The sequence below is a fragment of the Anomaloglossus baeobatrachus genome, chromosome 2, assembly GCF_048569485.1.
Source record: "Anomaloglossus baeobatrachus isolate aAnoBae1 chromosome 2, aAnoBae1.hap1, whole genome shotgun sequence".
In the NCBI taxonomy this organism is placed as follows: Eukaryota; Metazoa; Chordata; class Amphibia; order Anura; family Aromobatidae; genus Anomaloglossus; species Anomaloglossus baeobatrachus.
In genome coordinates this window covers 285,877,662-285,898,584 of record NC_134354.1, presented here as the reverse complement: position 1 = coordinate 285,898,584, position 20,923 = coordinate 285,877,662, and the positions used below count along the sequence as shown (strand labels likewise).

The following is a 20,923-nucleotide window of genomic DNA, read 5'->3' as shown; positions in this document are numbered from 1 at the left end:
GTTTCTAGAACTACCGAGCTTTTGCAAAAAGCTCGAGTTCTAGTTCGATCTAGAACATGCCCCAAAATCACTCGAGCCGCGAACTGGAGAACCACGAACCACGAACCGCGCTCAACTCTACCGAAGACATGACATATTTAAAACTGAATTCATCCCAGTATAATTTAACAGGAAATAGCAGTCAATGTTATGTGCCCAGAAATCAACACACAAAAATAACACATAAAATGCATAAAAGTATTTTTTTAAATACTTACCCAGATGTTTGTGCAGAAAATCTAGTGAAGAACCAATGTGGATCTTCAGACAACCATGTGGATTTATTGTTCCTTGTTGGCCTGCAATCCTGTTTGCCAGGTAACCGGTCAGGAAAGCAAAATCAGTTTGGCCTTGATGGACACAGCCCCTGATAACAGTGAATAGTTTAATCAGTTTTTAGAAACAGACAATATATTTTTCTGACCTTTATAAGACAGATACCTATTTATAAAATACCAATTTCCATTGTAGGCTCTTTGGTGATTTAGGGGTTATCCACTTTCTCCTTTTAGTGCAGATTTCTTCACAAATAACCAGATGCTGATGGAGGAACATGTGACCAGACCTGTCTAAAAGTCTCCTTCAACAGAAAAGCACATCACTTTGGAAAGCTGCTTTCCCATTGGAGGAGGCAAGGTATATGAGAAAACAACAAAGTGCTACTCACCCAACAGGATTTACAGTCATATGAAAATGTTTGGGCACCCCTATTAATATTAACCTTTTTTCTTTATAACAATTTGGGTTTTTGCAACAGCTATTTCAGTTTCATATATCTAATAAATGATGGACTCAGTAATATTTTTGAATTGAAGTGAGGTTTATTATACTAACAGAAAATGTGCAATCTGCATTTAAACTAAATTTGACAGGTGCATAAGTATGGGCACCTCAACATAAAAGTGACATTAATATTTTGTAGATCCTCCTTTTCCAAAAATCACAGTCTCTAGTCGCTTTTTGTAGCTTTTAATGAGTTCCTGGATGAAGGTATATTTGACCATTCCTGTTTACAAAACAATTCCAGTTCAGTTAAGTTTGATGGTCGCCGAGCATGGACAGCACGCTTCAAATCATCCCACAGATGTTCAATGATATTCAGGTCTGGGGACTGGGATGGCCATTGTAGAACATTGTAATTGTTCCTCTGCATGAATGCCTGAGTAGATTTGGAGCGGTGTTTTGGATCATTGTCTTGCTGAAATATCCATCCCCTGCGTAACTTCAACTTCGTCACTGATTCTTGCACATTATTGTCAAGAATCTGCTGATACTGAGTTGAATCCATGCGACCATCAACTTTAACAAGATTCCTGGTGCCGGCATTGGCCACACAGCTCCAAAGCATGATGGAACCTCCACCAAATTTTACTGTGGGTAGCAAGTGCTTTTCTTGGAATGCCGGGTTTTTTTGCCTCCATGCATAACGCCTCTTTGTATAACCAAACAACTCAATCTTTGTTTCATCAGTCCACAGGACCTTCGTCCAAAATGTAACTGGCTTGTCCAAATGTGCTTTTGCATACCTCAGGCGACTCTGTTTGAGGCGTGCGTGCAGAAACGGCTTCTTTCGCATCACTCTCCCATACAGCTTCTCCTTGTGCAAAGTGCGCTGTATTGTTGACCAATGCACATTGACACCATCTGCAGCAAGATGCTGCTGCAGGTCTTTGGAGATGGTCTGTGGATTGTCCTTGACTGTTCTCACCATTCTTCTTCTCTGCCTTTCTGATATTTTTCTTGGCCTGCCTCTTCTGGGCTTAACAAGAACTGTACCTGTGTTCTTCCATTTCCTTACTATGTTCCTCACAGTGGAAACTGACAGTTTAAATCTCTGAGCCAACTTTTTGTATCCTTCCCCTGAACAATTATGTTGAATAACCTTTGTTTTCAGATCATTTGAGAGTTGTTTTGAGGAGCCCATGATGCCACTCTTCATAGGAGATTCAAATAGGAGAACAACTTGCAAGTGGCCACCTTAAATACCTTTTCTAATGATTGGATACACCTGCCTATGAAGTTCAAAGCTCAATGAGGTTACAAAACCAATTTAGTGCATCAGTAAGTCAGTAAAAAGTAGTTTGGAGTGTTCAAAACAAGAAATTGATAAGGGTGCCCATACTTATGCACCTGTCAAATTTAGTTTAAATGCAGATTGCACATTTTCTGTTAGTACAATAAACCTCATTTCAATTCAGAAATATTACTTAGTCCATCAGTTATTAGATTTATGAAACTGAAATAGCTGTTGCAAAAACCCAAATTATTATAAAGAAAAAAGGTTAACATTAATAGGGGTGCCTTTCATATGACTGTACCTGAATCCAGCGCAGGCTGCTTCATTTTTACAATGGAATGGAAACTTCACTGGTCAAGAAGGAGTAGAACGTCTATGGTCTGTAATTGGCTACAACAATCGAGTGACTTCAATAGTGTGTCATCGCTGATGTCACTGATGATGCACTGCTGAAGTCATCTGACTGGTGGCCAATCACAGGCCTCCAAGGCACCTGTGGAAGCGTCATATGCTGACTCTGTGAGAAGGAGCCTGATTGCCCCAATGATCATGGAATCTTTTAATATGGATAAAAAGCAATATGAAAACTATCTGGTGAATAGCGTATATATTTCTGGACTTCATTTTTATACTATATGGTTATCTTTTCTGGCTGTTTGTGGATACTGAGCACCACTAGTTCAGACTGGGTCTGTTTTATTCTGTTAACGTATTGTGAGGTATGGTGCTGAACCTAGAATGAGGACATAAATATTAGGCATGTGGTTTTAGTATTATGGCTAATCGGTGTATATATATACTGTAGTATGTCTTGTATACATGCTATATACAAACTTCATACATTTGTTACATTGCATAAAAAGTAGGATGAAAGCTAAAACTTAAGAAGTTGTTAAGAGCCTCGGCACAAATGCTATTTTTACTAGGCTGTCAAATATGCTTCTAAATTATTTATAGAAATGTGCATATTGTATCTTCTGATAGAGTAAAAATAATCCACTGACTTGACAGGTTTGGGAATGTGTGGTGTAGATTTCTTTTTCTGAGGAATCACTGCTCTTACTGGTACATCAACAATTCAGTGGGTTATGGGACCCATCAAGCATCACTCATTATGTAATCCAGATAATATTATAGGTAGTGTTCTTTGGTTTTGTGTTTCATATAAAAATGTATTATAAAGTGTTGATATTTTCTTAATTCAAGTAGTGACCCTTCTATTTAAGGAAATTGCTGAGCAATAGACACGTCAGAGAGCAATTGACATGACCATGACTATCATCTTGTGAAGCTCATCTGTATTACTAATATATTGACAGCCATACAGAGAGTCACTGGTTCTCAAATCTAGAGAGTGAATGTGCTTGCCTAGTAATTCAGTTTTTCTGTCAAAGGTAGGGGATAAGTGATATCACTACTTAGGGTCTTAAATTGAACATATTGCCTCATTTAAAGGGAATCTGTCACCTGTTTTTTTCTACATCATCTGAGAGCAAATATCAATTCAAAAGTATCCCTCCCTGATGAAGTACAAACCCTAGCAAAACGTACGTTGGGGTCTCCAGGTCCTTGTGGGGATCACTGTGACTGGCTGGATCTCTCCGTGTCTTATCATCCTGCACTTGGCACTTTAGGTAACATGTTTATCCTTACTTTAACTTGACATTTTTAGTGCTGGTTTGACATGGGTTGCTGCCAGACTTCCATACTAACTCACCCATCTCTTGTCTACAAACCTTTGGCATGTTAAATCTTGTGCCTTGAATGCATTAGTGGAGGGTAGGTATGTACATATCTATCTATCTATCTATCTATATATATATATATATATATATATATATATATATATATATATATATATATATATATATATACAGTTAGGTCCAGAAATATTTGGACAGTGACACAAGTTTTGTTATTTTAGCTGTTTACAAAAACATGTTCAGAAATACAATTATATATATATAATATGGGCTGAAAGTGCACACTCCCAGCTGCAATATGAGAGTTTTCACATCCAAATCAGAGAAAGGGTTTAGGAATCATAGCTCTGTAATGCATAGCCTCCTCTTTTTCAAGGGACCAAAAGTAATTGGACAAGGGACTCTAAGGGCTGCAATTAACTCTGAAGGCGTCTCCCTTGTTAACCTGTAATCAATGAAGTAGTTAAAAGGTCTGGGGTTGATTACAGGTGTGTGGTTTTGCATTTGGAAGCTGTTGCTGTGACCAGACAACATGCGGTCTAAGGAACTCTCAATTGAGGTGAAGCAGAACATCCTGAGGCTGAAAAAAAAGAAAAATCCATGAGAGAGATAGCAGACATGCTTGGAGTAGCAAAATCAACAGTCGGGTACATTCTGAGAAAAAAGGAATTGACTGGTGAGCTTGGGAACTCAAAAAGGCCTGGGCGTCCACGGATGACAACAGTGGTGGATGATCGCCGCATACTTTCTTTGGTGAAGAAGAACCCGTTCACAAGATCAACTGAAGTCCAGAACACTCTCAGTGAAGTAGGTGTATCTGTCTCTAAGTCAACAGTAAAGAGAAGACTCCATGAAAGTAAATACAAAGGGTTCACATCTAGATGCAAACCATTCATCAATTCCAAAAATAGACAGGCCAGAGTTAAATTTGCTGAAAAACACCTCATGAAGCCAGCTCAGTTCTGGAAAAGTATTCTATGGACAGATGAGACAAAGATCAACCTGTACCAGAATGATGGGAAGAAAAAAGTTTGGAGAAGAAAGGGAACGGCACATGATCCAAGGCACACCACATCCTCTGTAAAACATGGTGGAGGCAACGTGATGGCATGGGCATGCATGGCTTTCAATGGCACTGGGTCACTTGTGTTTATTGATGACATAACAGCAGACAAGAGTAGCCGGATGAATTCTGAAGTGTACCGGGATATACTTTCAGCCCAGATTCAGCCAAATGCCGCAAAGTTGATCGGACGGCGCTTCATAGTACAGATGGACAATGACCCCAAGCATACAGCCAAAGCTACCCAGGAGTTCATGAGTGCAAAAAAGTGGAACATTCTGCAATGGCCAAGTCAATCACCAGATCTTAACCCAATTGAGCATGCATTTCACTTGCTCAAATCCAGACTTAAAACGGAAAGACCCACAAACAAGCAAGACCTGAAGGCTGCGGCTGTAAAGGCCTGGCAAAGCATTAAGAAGGAGGAAACCCAGCGTTTGGTGATGTCCATGGGTTCCAGACTTAAGGCAGTGATTGCCTCCAAAGGATTCGCAACAAAATATTGAAAATAAAAATATTTTGTTTGGGTTTGGTTTATTTGTCCAATTACTTTTGACCTCCTAAAATGTGGAGTGTTTGTAAAGAAATGTGTACAATTCCTACAATTTCTATCAGATATTTTTGTTCAAACCTTCAAATTAAACGTTACAATCTGCACTTGAATTCTGTTGTAGAGGTTTCATTTCAAATCCAATGTGGTGGCATGCAGAGCCCAACTCGCGAAAATTGTGTCACTGTCCAAATATTTCTGGACCTAACTGTATATATATATATATATATATATATATATATATAATTGCCTTATTCTGTCTGTCTGTCTCTCTATCTGTCTCTCTGTCTGTCTGTCTGTCTCCAAAATTGTGTCCTTACGGTGACACAAAGCTGATTGGCCGCTGGGCTCGCCATGGCCCCGCCGCCCGCACGGATTGGCCGCTCGCCTCGCCTCCTCCCCCCACATGGATTGGCCGCTCGCCTCGCCTCCTCCCCCCACATGGATTGGCCGCTCGCCTCGCCTCAGATCCGCCCCCCCCGCATGGATTGGCTGCCACTCACACTCAGACTCACACTCACACTCAGACGCACACTCACACTCACACTCAGACTCACACGCACACTCAGACTCACACGCACACTCAGACTCACACGCACACTCAGACTCACACGCACACTCAGACTCACACGCACACTCAGACTCACACGCACACTCACATGCACACTCACACTCAGACTCACACGCACACTCAGACGCACACTCAGACGCACACTCACACTCAGACTCAGACGCACACTCAGACTCACCCTCAGACTCAGACTCACACTCACACTCAGACTCAGACTCACACTCAGACGCACACTCAGACTCAGACGCACACTCAGACTCACACTCAGACTCACACGCACACTCAGACTCACACGCACACTCAGACTCACACGCACACTCACACGCACACTCAGACTCAGACTCAAACTCAGACGCACACTCAGACTCAGACGCACACTCAGACGCACACTGAGACTCACACGCACACTCACACGCACACTCAGACTCACACGCACACTCAGACTCACACTCACACGCACACTCAGACGCACACTCACACTCAGACTCAGACTCACACTCAGACTCACACTCAGACTCACACTCACACTCAGACTCACACTCACACTCACACTCACACTCAGACTCAGACTCACACTCAGACTCACACTCAGACTCACACTCAGACTCAGACTCACTCACACTCAGACTCAGACTCACTCACACTCAGACTCACACTCAGACTCACACTCACATGCACACTCAGACTCAGACTCACACGCACACTCAGACTCACTCACACTCAGACTCACACTCACACGCACACTCAGACTCAGACTCACACTCAGACTCACACGCACACTCAGACTCACACGCACACTCAGACTTACACGCACACTCAGACTTACACGCACACTCACACGCACACTCAGACTCAGACTCAGACACACTCAGACTCACACTCAGACTCACACGCACACTCAGACTCAGACACACTCTCAGACTCAGACCCACACTCACACTCAGAATCAGACTCACACTCAGACTCAGACGCACACTCAGACTCAGACTCACACTCAGACTCACACGCACACTCAGACTCACACTCAGACTCAGACGCACACTCAGACGCACACTGAGACTCACACGCACACTCAGACGCACACTCACACTCAGACTCAGACTCAAACTCAGACGCACACTCAGACTCAGACGCACACTCAGACTCACACTCACACGCACACTCAGACTCACACGCACACTCAGACTCACACGCACACTCAGACTCACACGCACACTCAGACTTACACGCACACTCAGACTTACACGCACACTCACACGCACACTCAGACTCAGACTCAGACACACTCAGACTCACACTCAGACTCACACGCACACTCACTCAGACACACTCTCAGACTCACACTCACACGCACACTCAGACTCACACGCACACTCAGACTCACACTCACATGCACACTCAGACGCACACTCACACTCAGACTCAGACGCACACTCACTCACACTCAGACTCACACTCAGACTCACACTCAGACTCACACTCAGACTCACACTCAGACTCACACTCAGACTCAGACTCACACTCAGACTCAGACTCACTCACACTCAGACTCACACTCAGACTCACACTCACATGCACACTCAGACTCACACGCACACTCAGACTCACTCACACTCAGACTCACACTCACACGCACACTCAGACTCAGACTCACACTCAGACTCACACGCACACTCAGACTCACACGCACACTCAGACTTACACGCACACTCAGACTTACACGCACACTCACACGCACACTCAGACTCAGACTCAGACACACTCAGACTCACACTCACACTCACACGCACACTCAGACTCAGACTCACACTCAGACTCAGACCCACACTCACACTCAGAATCAGACTCACACTCAGACTCAGACGCACACTCAGACTCAGACTCACACTCAGACTCACACGCACACTCAGACTCACACTCAGACTCACACGCACACTCAGACTCACACGCACACTCAGACTTACACGCACACTCAGACTCACACGCACACTCACACGCACACTCAGACTCAGACTCACTCACACTCAGACTCACACTCAGACTCAGACTCACACGCACACTCAGACTCAGACTCACTCACACTCAGACTCACACGCACACTCAGACTCACACGCACACTCAGACTCACACGCACACTCAGACTTACACGCACACTCACACTCAGACTCACACGCACACTCAGACGCACATTCACACTCAGACTCAGACGCACACTCAGACTCACACGCACACTCAGACTCACACGCACACTCAGACTCACTCACACTCAGACTCACACTCACACGCACACGCACACTCAGACTCACTCACACTCAGACTCAGACTCACACGCACACTCAGACTCAGACGCACACTCAGACTCAGACTTACACGCACACTCACACTCAGACTCAGACTTACACGCACACTCACACTCACACACACTCACACTCAGACTCAGACTCACACTCAGACTCACACTCAGACTCACACTCACTCACACTCAGACTCACACTCACTCACACTCAGACTCTGACTCAGACTCACACTCACACGCACACTCACACTCAGACTCACTCACACTTACACTCACACGCACACTCAGACGCACATTCACACTCAGACTCACACTCAGACTCACACTCAGACTCACTCAGACTCACACTCAGACTCTGACTCAGACTCACACTCACACGCACACTCACACTCACTCACACGCACACTCAGACTCAGACTCACACTCAGACTCACACTCAGACTCACACTCAGACTCAGACTCACACTCAGACTCACACTCACACTCAGACTCACACTCAGACTCACACTCAGACTCACACTCAGACTCACACTCAGACTCACACTCAAGCAATCATTGTTGACCTTAGGGAGATCAACATATCCACTGCGGAGAGACCATCACGTGTTTCTCAACGCAGTGATTCTAGAGCAAAGCCCCCTGGGAAGTATGCAAATGAGAAAGCCGCGGAGACACCATCACATGTTTCTCAACGCTGGCAGGAAACTAGCCAGGTCTTTCACCGGGAAGGAACAACCACGGGAAGGGCAGTCTCCAGTCAAGGAGACCACCTATACCAAACATGGTATCCATCCACAGACAGCCGTTTCGGGGTATTTGCCCCTCATCAGTGTGGAGTAGGAATCTGGCTAGTGGGGGCAATGCCTAGTAAATAGTAGTCTTTTACTAGGCATTGCCCCCACTAGCCAGATTCCTACTCCACACTGATGAGGGGCAAATACCCCGAAACGGCTGTCTGTGGATGGATACCATGTTTGGTATAGGTGGTCTCCTTGACTGGAGACTACCCTTCCCGTGGTTGTTCCTTCCCGGTGAAAGACCTGGCTAGTTTCCTGCCAGCGTTGAGAAACATGTGATGGTGTCTCCGCGGCTTTCTCATTTTCAGACTCACACTCAGACTCACACGCACACTCACACGCACACTCACACGCACACTCACACGCACACTCAGACTCACACTCAGACTCACACTCAGACTCACACTCAGACTCACACTCAGACTCACACGCACACTCCCACTCAGACTCACACTCCCACTCAGACTCACACGCACACTCAGACTCAGACGCACACTCACACTCAGACGCACCCTCACACTCAGACGCACACTCACACTCAGACGCACACTCACACTCAGATGCACACTCACACTCAGACTCACACAAACTCACACTCACACAAACACTCACACTCAGACTCACATGCACACTCACACTCAGACTCAAATGCACACTCACACTCAGACTCACACGCACACTCACACTCAGACTCACACGCACACTCAGACTCACACGCACACTCACACTCAGACTCACACGCACACTCACACGCACACTCAGATTCAGACTCAGACTCACACGCACACTCAGACTCACACGCACACTCAATGCTGCAGACACACAACACCCAACACACAAACACCGCGGCACACACAAATATACGCACATACCGCACAACACACACATTGCACAAAACATACCTCCCCCCAAAACACACACACACACACACCCACACAAACCGCGCAACACACACACACAACGATACAGACACACAGCGCTCCACAAATAACGACACACAACGCAACACACAAACAACACCGCTCTCACCCCCCGCTACACCCAGACAACACCCAGAACATGTACAGCCCCTACACAAACACTTGGTAACTACACACAACAACATCTATATATATATATATATATATATATATAACAAAAATCATACATTAACTACACAATACGTAAATTCTAGAATACCCGATGCGTAGAATCGGGCCACCTTCTAGTATATATATATATATATATATATATATATATACCTACCTTATAGCAACTGTACTCATATATTCCTCCATTTGATCCTTTTCACTCATTTTGTTGGATTATAATTGTTACTGTCTGTCATACTGGTCATATTCCCTCTCATACTTGTTTTAACATGGTGGTTTATATTGCATTGTTGTTTGTGATCCACGTTTGTCTAAATAAATATTGTCTACTTTTTGCACACTATACTCTTGTCCTCTTGTGTCAATCATCTGAGAGTTTTTAGATGTAGCATGTAGTGAAGCTCAGGAAGCTAGCACCAGCCACAGCACTGATTATCAGCTGTCTATATACACTGTATATTGACAGTAAGCTGCTAATCGGTACTGGAGGCCTAGTTGGACCAGAAGGCATGTGAGACCTAGTCAGATAGTGATAATCCCCTGCTAATAAAACACTCATTTTATTGAAAAAACAGCACACAGCTTAATAAGTGGAACATCCCTGAAATCACTGTCTCAGGCTCTACCTCAGGCTGTTCTCAGATTACATAGCAAAACCCTGCTTACGGATTATCTTAAATGTGAGATATTTTCTCCTTCCGTGTACATAAGTCATAAGTGGCAATCCATGTGCCTCTGCTTCAGACCACATGACCTCCTTTACTTCTTTATACCAGGAAAATCTGCATTTTACAACCATAATTCTTGCACAACTATAAAAACTTTATTCAGGTGGACGAAGTTGTAATAATTGTGATAGCTACTGCTTGTGAGTATATTATTCTCAAGAGGGAACCACGTCAGAGAGTGGTCAACTCTATTTCTGGTGTCAGGAGATCGCAGCGTGGGCAACATGCACACTACACAGGTTTATACTGCTAGCTGTACAGATTCCCCTGGGTCTGGTGCTCCAAGGGTTAAGTAGTTCTTCTGATCTCCTAATTCAGGATTAAAAGCCGAGCCTCGCTTGTTCTGAGTTCACCATTACTTCTACTCTAAATACTCCCCTCTCATCTCAAGCAGTTGCCAGTGATAGCTATGCCTTGCTAGCCTCTAGACTGAACTTGAAGTGGTTTTGGGAACCGAAGCTGGAAATTGCTGTGTAGAAGTTGTGTGGTGTTTTCCCTTTCTTTAATCCCATTTCAGTTTGCCTCACTTGTCAGTTCCCCTTTAATCCTTCCTGTTATTTGGAGTGGCTTGTATGATTGCTGTTTCTTTTACCATTGTCTGTGTTATCCTCTGTGTCTCTACCTAGAATAGGACTAGTGTTCCCGAAGCCCTACGCACTATACAGGGCTGTGTTTTAGGGAAAGACATGGATAGGAACGTGATCGCTATACGGGGTGAAATTACCTGTCTAGGGAGCTCAGGGCTGCTAAGGGCAACTCTCTGGAGTAGCCTCTCCATATCTTTCCCGAGTGCCAGTGCATCCCTTCTCCCAATCTCGCCTTGCCCTGACATTCGTGGAGAGCGACAAACAGGAGCTGCTATGGAGTGGTACCTGGTGCCTATTGTCAGACAAGGCCATCCTCACCATCAAAAGCTCTGGTGAAGTCTGGGTAGGCACTTAATCATGCCCCTCTCAGGGTAAGCCTGGTTTTGCGAACAGTAGGTCTCTGTCCCTCTCTTCCTTCCATACCATGACAATTATATCAGTTCCAATATACTTCTGGCTGCCAGATACATTATGGCACTGATTGTCATCTCATTATTTTTAACTTTGTGTATGTGTAAAAAATATAGAACGGGTAAAATATACGGTTTACAAAAAAACAATGGGACAGATTTAACACTACTGTGCAAGCTTAGAATAAACAGTCTAATGTGGCAGATTTATCAAAGTTGTACCTGCTGTTTGATAAATTTGCTGAATCTTTAGACTTTTTAGTCAAAATGGACACCATCTGTTACTTGGCTTCCTTTATGTCAGTAATTTTGGTTCATGGCGTTGCATTTAGGCTATGCTTTACAACACGGCTATGCCCCATTGTTGGTTAAGACACAAACCATCTAAAACGCATAATAAATAAAGCTTAACAAATCTCCCCAATTAAATAATTTTGCAGTTATAAAATTAATTATAAAAGTACAAAGTGTTGCTGGAGAACAGTCTAAGGCTATGTGCGCACTGGAAAATGGAATTTTCTCAAGAAAATTACACATGTATTCAAACATTACCGCACCCGCGGTAAAAAACCACGGCAAACCGCACCCGAAAATCGCATGCGGTTTGCCACGGTTTGCTGCGGTTTTACTGCGGTATTGTTCGTGGTAGTGCCGCGGTTTTGCCGCGTGCGGGTTGGGATGTGCTTTATTGCATTCAATGCCATAAAGCACATTGAAAAAAAAAAGAAAAAAAAAAAAGTCATTTCATTCTGAGATAGTAGATAGATAAAGAGACAGAAGAATAGATAGAGGGATAGATAGATAGATAGACAGACAGACAGATAGATAGATGACAGATCGCTGCATTTCCCACGGTCAGCAGTGAGTTCACATTACCGGCCGTGGGAAATGACCGGTAATTACCTCTGCTGTCTGCTGCATTCATTCAGCGCTGTGACAGTCGCGGCTGGATGTAAGCAGTGCAGGACCTGTGGATTACGCCGGAGCTTTGTTTTGGGAGGGGTTAATAAAATGGTGAACGAGGCTTGTTTGTTTTATTTAAAATAAAGGATTTTTCTGTGTGTTTTTTTTCACTTTACTTACGGGTTGATCATGTCAGCTGTCACATAGACGCTGCCATGATCAAGCCTGGAGTTAATGGTGGCGATCCGCCACCATTAACCCCTTGTATTACCCTGACTGCCACTGCTACACGGCGGCAGGAAGAGCCGGGGACACGCCGGTACTGCCGCATAATGCATGCGACAGTCCCGGGGCAGCTGCGGCTGATATTCTCAGCTCCGGAAGGGGGGAGGGAGGCGGGGGACATTAACCCTGCCCCTCTCCCTCCCTAGCATGAGAATACCGGGCCGCCGCTGTGTGCTTACCTCGGCTGGAAGGTAAAAATACAGCGGAGCCCACGTTCTTTGTTTTCTATATTTCCGTTTGCTTTCTATGTGTATTCTATGTGTCTGTGTTCTATGTCTGTGATCTGTGTGTGTGTTCACTCTCTGCTCCGCTTCCTCTTCCTGTAATGACATCACTTCCCTGCAAAACCGCAGGCAAGCAATGTACAATACCGGAGGTAAACCGCGAAATACCGCAGGGAATAACGCAGGAAAACGCAGTGAACCGCACAGAATTTGCTGCCTGCGTTATTCCCTGCGGGATTTCACGATTAACATTGGAGTCAATGTAGTGAAATCCCGCAGCGACGTGCGGAAAAGAATTGACATGCAATTGTTTTTGCTGCGGGAATCCCGCAGCAAAATATGCAGCTGTCAAATTCCGCATAGTGCATATGTTTTGCTGGTGATTCACTGCAGAGATGTTATGAACATTTTCTGCAGCGAAACATGCAGCAAAACCGCAAAAAATCCGCGGCAAAATCCGGTAAGTGCGCACAGGGCCTAAATATGTGCAGACATTTAATATTTTCAGCAGATTTTTCTGCACACAAAACCAAATTGTTGGCAGGAACAATGCAGCATAAAATGCTGGAAAAACTGCAAAAAAGCTGAAAAAACTGACATGCGGAAGATTTCAAGAAGCGTTGATGGCTCAAATCCGCAAGGAAAAGTAAGCAGCATGTGCATGACATTTCAGAAATCTCATTCCCTTTGCCAATACCATAAACTGCAAAATTTTTTACCCTTAAAAAATAGCGGTTGAATAAGACCTACAGTACTAAAGCTTTTACTTACTTTACAGTCAGGTATTTCAGATCAGCTCCATTTGAATTCATTCTCTTTATTTTCTCTATACTTTCTCTTGTCTGAAAAGTTTCAGTATTGATTAACAATACTGGTTTCTGTATGCCTGGATAGCAAGTATCCTCCAGAGGAAACATCCAAGGATCCAAAACTACTGCACATCTAGAAGACAGGAAAGTAGAATGACACGCTCTAATATTTCTCCTGCCAAATCGGAAAAGAAAGAAAGAAAGAAAGAAAGAAAGAAAGAAAGAAAGAAAGAAAGAAAGAGAAAGAAAGAAAAACTCATTTTCAACTGTATTGTACAGTATATTGCTGGAGATTTTAGGTGTGGAAAGCTGACTGTGCTGAGGGGGGGAAATAGTCTCTTACAAGAGGAAAAAGACTTGAACTCTGGCACCACCCAATGGTTCTAGCAATCTTAAAACTCAATATCAACCCTTCAAGAATCTGTGGAACATGAGTTCGGATAAGTGGCCAAACCATAAACTCCATTTGCCGTCATGTGTTTTGGGGTGTTTTCTCCTCAGAGAAAAGGAGATCTGATTTGTCTAGGTGAAAGGCCTTTGACTGTGGTTCTAAAGACGAAACCTTTACTTGTGCGGAGTGCCAAGCTGATCTAAGGAAACCTATAGTCAATGTCATGTTCCTGTGTGAATTTAAATATGAAGATAACTTCTTGAAAAAGGAAGAGGACCTAAACTTTGGCTCCATCTATTGGATGTAGAAATTCTAAAAGTCAATATCGACCCTTGCCACATGACTTAGAATGACAAGGAGAAACATTTCTTCTTAAACCCCCAGTTAGAGGCATCTCACCTAGTTAAATCAGATCTCCTATTTTGCACTGAGAATGTGCAAACATTCCGAAACACATGTCTGCAAATGGAGTTTCTGATTTGGCTTCTTATCCTAAGTCATGTGGCAAGGCTAGTTAAAGGGTTGATATTAACTTTTAGGATTGCTATATCTAGTATGTAGTGAATGTACTACAAACTAAAGTATAAGAATACGCAAAGTAAACACAAAAACCCTTATAAAATCTAAGATTTATTAGTATTAATTAAAATGTTTATATATAGTAAGAGAAATAAGAAGACAACACAACTTGATGGACACCTAGCACAAAATATGGTGCAAAAATTCAGGTGGGGACAGATGATTCACCATATTGTGCCCTAGATTGTCCCTATCTTAACGTGGAGGTTAGCACCCTAGTCATGTGCAAATGGGGCCCTCGCTCACTGTCAACTAATCCTCCAAGGCCCTAAGTAGCCCTGAAGCTAATAAGGGTCACACCATAAAAACTATACACATAGAAGTGCTCACAAAATGAACTACACAAGAAAAATGATGGAACTATAAGCAACCCCCCCAAATATTGATAACTATAGCAAGAGTGCCAAAGGAAAACACTCAAATATGATTACCCACACAGGATATGTAGTACGAGTATATGATGGGCACTCAGAAAAACACTCAACTGACAACTGACATATAACACATTGGGTGGTGTATGGTAAAAGTGTACACTCAAAACCACTTCACATTAGTATGGAAAAAGTGTGTAATGCACTAAAAAACACTCAACACGTTTTTCCTCAAAATAAAAGGTTCTTCGGGAGTCTAAAAAAATAAATTGAAAATAATATGGTTACGAGTAATAGGATGTATACTAATACTGTCTAGTTATGAATAATAGATATTCACATGACATTTAAAGTGCAGGTACCCAGATCCCAATTTATATATAGCAGACACTCTATATACAGTTATAAAGTGCAAAAGCATGAATGGTATCAGTTTGCATATAGCACAAATTCCCACCTAACTTTATATCCTCACCTATTGTACCATCACCCATTCCCTGTAGACTGTGAGCCCTCGTGGGCAGGGTCCTCTCTCCTCCTATACCAGTCTCTTTTGTATTGTAAATGATTGTTGTACGTATACCCTCTTTCACTTGAAAAGCGCCATGGAATAAATGGCGCTATAATAATAAATAATAATAATAATATTATCTGTGAAATTTTGTTAAATATGTTGTGTCTACCTGGTCTGTCATGGCAACAAAACATTTGCATTATGCCTCATTGCATTTGCATCTTATTGATTGTGAGCACATCTCTGTGTGATTAGTTTTTATGATGTGACCCTTATTAGATTCAGGGCTTACTAGGGCCTTGGAGGGTTAGTTGGTGGTCAACAGGGGCACAATTTGCACAGGACTAGGGTAGGGAAAATCTAGGGCGCAAGAGGGTAGAATCATCTATCCCCCACCTGAATTTTTGCACCATATTTTGTACTAGGCATCCATCACATGGAAGTGGTGATGCCTTCTTATTTCTCTTAATATATATATACATTTTAATGCATACTAATAAATCTTAGATTTTATAAGAGTTTTTGTGTTTACCCAGTATGTAGTGCCAGAGTTCAAGTCCTCTTCCTTTCTGAAGAGGCTATTTGCATTTTTAAATTAAAGGAGCATTGCAGGGCCTATAAGTCTCCTTAGGCTGGTTTCACACATCTGGCTTTTCACCGGTTTGTCGGATTCGGCACACGCCAGTACAGTGTATACAGTACAATGGCAGCGCCGCAACTTCCGGGTCACATGCTCCAGTCACAGGACAGCATGTGACCGGCGCTTGTCACGCTGCCACTGTACTGTATACACTGTACTGGCGTGCGCCAGATCCGGCGAAAAGCCAGATGTGTGAAACTAGCCTTACACGGGCTTGGCAATGTTCACAAGGAGAACTGTTCCCCATTAGATGAGGAGGGGGGAATCATACGCATACAAGATTCCTGAGAAGGAGAAAGCAGTACAGGAATGAAAGTGTGCTTATACAAGAGAGCTTGTGTAGTCAAGACAGGACATACAGAATTCACATCAATCATGTATTACTGCAAGGCACTTGAAACTAAGAGTAGGTTGTAAATTACCTATCAGAAGGTTTTAAATTGCAGCAAGACATGGAAAATATTTTTTCAGAATATTCTACGTTTCTAAAAGTGGTCATACATTTTAGATCTATAATATACTGTAAGTACTTACCGGAAAATATTGTCCTTCACCAAGCTAAGCAGGGCAGTGGCTCCCCCAAATGAGTGACCCATGACAGTTACTCTACTGAAGTCTATTCTATCCTAAAAATAAAGAAATACATGAATATTTATAATAAAATGGCATTGATAAAAAAATCCACACCAAGCAAAACAGTGATGAGAAAATGTTAATGTTACACACATTTGTCATCTCAAAGCATGCAGGGATGGGAACATTGTGTTGTGTAATAATGAATTGTCATGTTATGGGTTATTTTAAAAGGTTAACAATGAACCCCTTAGTGACCAGTGACTATTCTATTTCATTATATTCTCACAAGGTTGGGTGCATGTGTATGGAGGGACTTCAGGAGCTGCACCCTTCTTTCATAGAAGATTGTTATTTTAAAGGGGTTGTCTAGGATAATTTTATTTTATAAATATGGGCTTTAGAACTTATTAGTAGGTAGTTACAACCTGGCGCTGGCTCAGATGTGTCACGAACCACTCCTGCTGGCAATTCTGCTGCTGTACATCAACAGAGCAGCTCTTCCTCTTCCAGCCTCCTCTGTGGTTGGAGCGTGACTAACGATGTCATACCAATAGACTGCCAGCTTCCCACAGTTAGGGAGTCGGCAACGCACTGTCACTTAGAATTATGTTGTTAGTAACGTCCCGTCAACAGGGCAGAGCAGAGAAACTGCTGCTCTTGTGATGTTTCATCAGCGGAAATTGCAGAATAGCCGGCAGGAGTGGTCACTGAGTGATCTGCCAGTAGAGATCTGTGCAGAGTAAAGGCTGCTTTACACGCAATGACGTATCTAACGATATGTCGTCGGGGTCACGGAATTCGTGACGCACATCCGGCGTTGTTAGCGACGTCGTTGCGTGTGACACCTACAAGCGATCTCTAACGATCAGAGATACTCAACAAATCGTTGATCGTTGACACGTCGTTCATTTTCAAAATATCGTTGCTGGTGCTGGACGCAGGTTGTTCGTCATTCCTGAGGCAGCACACATCGCTACGTGTGACACCCCGGGAACGACGAACAACAGCGTTACTGCGTCCTCCGGCAACAAGGTGGGAGTGACGTGAATGCGGCTACTCTCTGCCCCTCCGCTTCTATTGGTGGCCCACTGGTTGACGTCATTGTGAAGCCGCACGAACCGCCCCCTTAAAAAAAAGAGGTTGTTCGCGGCCACAGCGACGTCGCTAGGATTCTAGAAGAGAAGTCCGTTTGACGCGTCCTAGCGATATTGTTTGCCACGGGCAGCGATTTGCCCATGACGCACAAACGACGGGGGGGTGCAATTGCTAGCAACATCGCTAGCGGTGCTGCAGCGTGTAAAGCAGCCTTTAGGTCCAGAGTAAGAAAAATATAGTCCCAGACTACACCTTAACCTATATACAGCAATACTGATCTAATACATTATATAGAACAAGTGAACAAATATAGAGAGGCTATAATGTGAATCACCACTTTATAAACATCCAAAAATAAAGAATGTAAAAAACCCTCAAACAAACATAGCTTACATTATCGCATTTGTGAAAATCCAAGCTCTAAACTAGAAAATGACTTAACCCATAATCTAACTTGTGTAAAGAAATAATAAATAATTGCATTATTCAGTCAAGACATCTGTGCTGCAAAGCAATAAAAAGCAGCCAAAAAGTCCTATTTACCCCAAAAATAGTACTAATAAAAACCAGCTCACTATTTGAAAACAAGTCCTAGCACAGATTTACTGACAGAAAAGTATGAAAGGTACTTGTCTCAGAAAACAGCAACACAAACCATTTCCTTTCCAAAATTCAGATTATTTTAAATCACGAAAAAAACAACCCGTATACACGTTTAGCATTCCTGAAATTGTACTGACCTGGTAAATCACATTACCAGCTTATTTTTAACACATATTGAACACTGTAAAAACAAAACCTAAAAAACAATGACAATTGTATTTCACCATCTCTCCCAACTTGGAATCCCCCCCTCCATTTTTCACTACAATATTTTCTAAATTGAATGGTATGAAACAAAACTAAAATTTCAGCTATGTTTTATGACTTGAAACAAGGGGAGGAAATCCAAAGCCGGCCTTGACCTCTTTGTCTGGGAGGTCTTTCTGAGGCAGTATATCTAGCCTTGCTGGTGAGTTGTTCCAAAGCATGAATAATGCACAAAGTACTCATCGCAGGAACGTAGCCTTAGCTAAATTAAGTTATTTGCAGCTTTTTCATTTTTTTTTTAGTAGCATTTTTTGTCTTTTTTTTGGTATGTCATATTTTAAATTAATCTGCTTGTGTTTGATACTTCCTGATATTTAGCCTTGAGAACATTTTATTTATTCAGTCACGTGCGCATTACATGTGCATTTATTGCGTTTCTGCAATGGAAACACACTAAAAAGGTATATGCGTATTTTATCTGTGGGATTTCCACATATAATGTAATTCTATGGGGAAAATATTATTTACACAAGATAACTTTTCTCTCCTAAAGGCCGCTTTACACGCTGCGACATCGCTCAAGCGATCTCGTTGGGGTCATGGAATTTGTGACGCACATCCGGTCGCTTTAGCGATGCCGTTGCGTGTGACACCGATGAGCGATTTTGCATCGTTGCAAAAACATGCACAATCGCTCATCGGTGACATGGGGGTCCATTCTCAAATATCGTTGCTGCAGCAGTAACAAAGTTGTTCCTCGTTCCTGCGGCAGCACACATCGGTACGTGTGACACCGCAGGAACGAGGAACCTCTTCTTACCTGCTTCCTGCCTGCAATACGGAAGGAAGGAGGTGGGCATGATGTTCGTCCCGCTCATCTCCACCCCTCCGCTTCTATTGGGCGGCGGTTCAGTGACGCAGCTGTGACGTCGCTGTGACGCTGAACGAACCACCTTCTTAGAAAGGAGGTGTTTCGCCGGTCCCAGCGACGTCGCAGGGCAGGTAAGTAGTGTGACAGGTCTGGGCGATGTTGTGCGCCACGGGCAGTGAGTTGCCCATGTCGCACAACCGATGGGGGCGGGTACCCACGCTAGCAATATCAGTCACGATATCGCAGCGTGTAAAGCGTCCTTCACAATTTACAGTTTATGATTCCACCCTATAGCTCAAGCCTTTCCTGTCTTACCACTACGACATATTCCTCAGCTACAGGGAGATTCGGACACAGCATCTTGGCCCTGCATACCCAATCATCCCCACTCTCAGGCAAGTTCCCTTGATGCATACTGTTGAGAGAATTTTGGTATTCATCTGGAACAAGCATTCCGAGCTTTACAGTATGTGAATAGCCCTTGGTGGAAGTGCGGTAGTACTTAGTTTAGCTATTGTTTCATTTCTTAACAGGTCCAGGCACTGTCCCTGTTCTCTACCTGCAGCTTTACCATACTCCAACACTAATTCAAATAAAAAACAAATTATTCCTTGAGAGCACCAGTGTTATTTTGTTTCAGATTAGACTTTGCTAAAAAACATCTAAAGAAGCTGTCATGAGTCTGGGCGCTATGGTCGGCTTCTCTGTCCGCTGGACCCCAGCAGATACACATTATCTTTTGGTGTTCAGTTTCTGTTATTCTTCCTATAGTTCTATTACGGTAACAGGTGTATTCATTTACTCATTTGTCTGCCCAATCACCTTTCGGGTGTAGTTTTAAATACCTTCATCTTGCTGGTATTTTCTGCTAGTGATATTCTCATTTTGAAGTCTAGCCATATTGCTGTTAGTTTCTGCCAGTCAGTGGAAGTCCACTTAGGATACCTCTCTCTGCTGTTTATGTTCTCCACTCTGCATCTATCCTCTGTTTATTTTCCGTAAG

At 43.2% G+C, this 20,923-nt stretch overlaps 1 protein-coding gene across 1 annotated transcript in view; it reads right to left on the bottom strand.

Annotated features, from left to right (window-relative positions):
* LOC142289879 (platelet-activating factor acetylhydrolase 2, cytoplasmic-like) overlaps positions 1-20,923 on the bottom strand; it is a 241,623-nt gene that overhangs the window by 69,635 nt on the left and 151,065 nt on the right. The window contains 3 exon segments of the mRNA XM_075333822.1: positions 258-406; positions 14,036-14,206; positions 17,103-17,194. Of these exon segments, the coding sequence (XP_075189937.1) occupies positions 258-406; positions 14,036-14,206; positions 17,103-17,194 (412 nt within the window).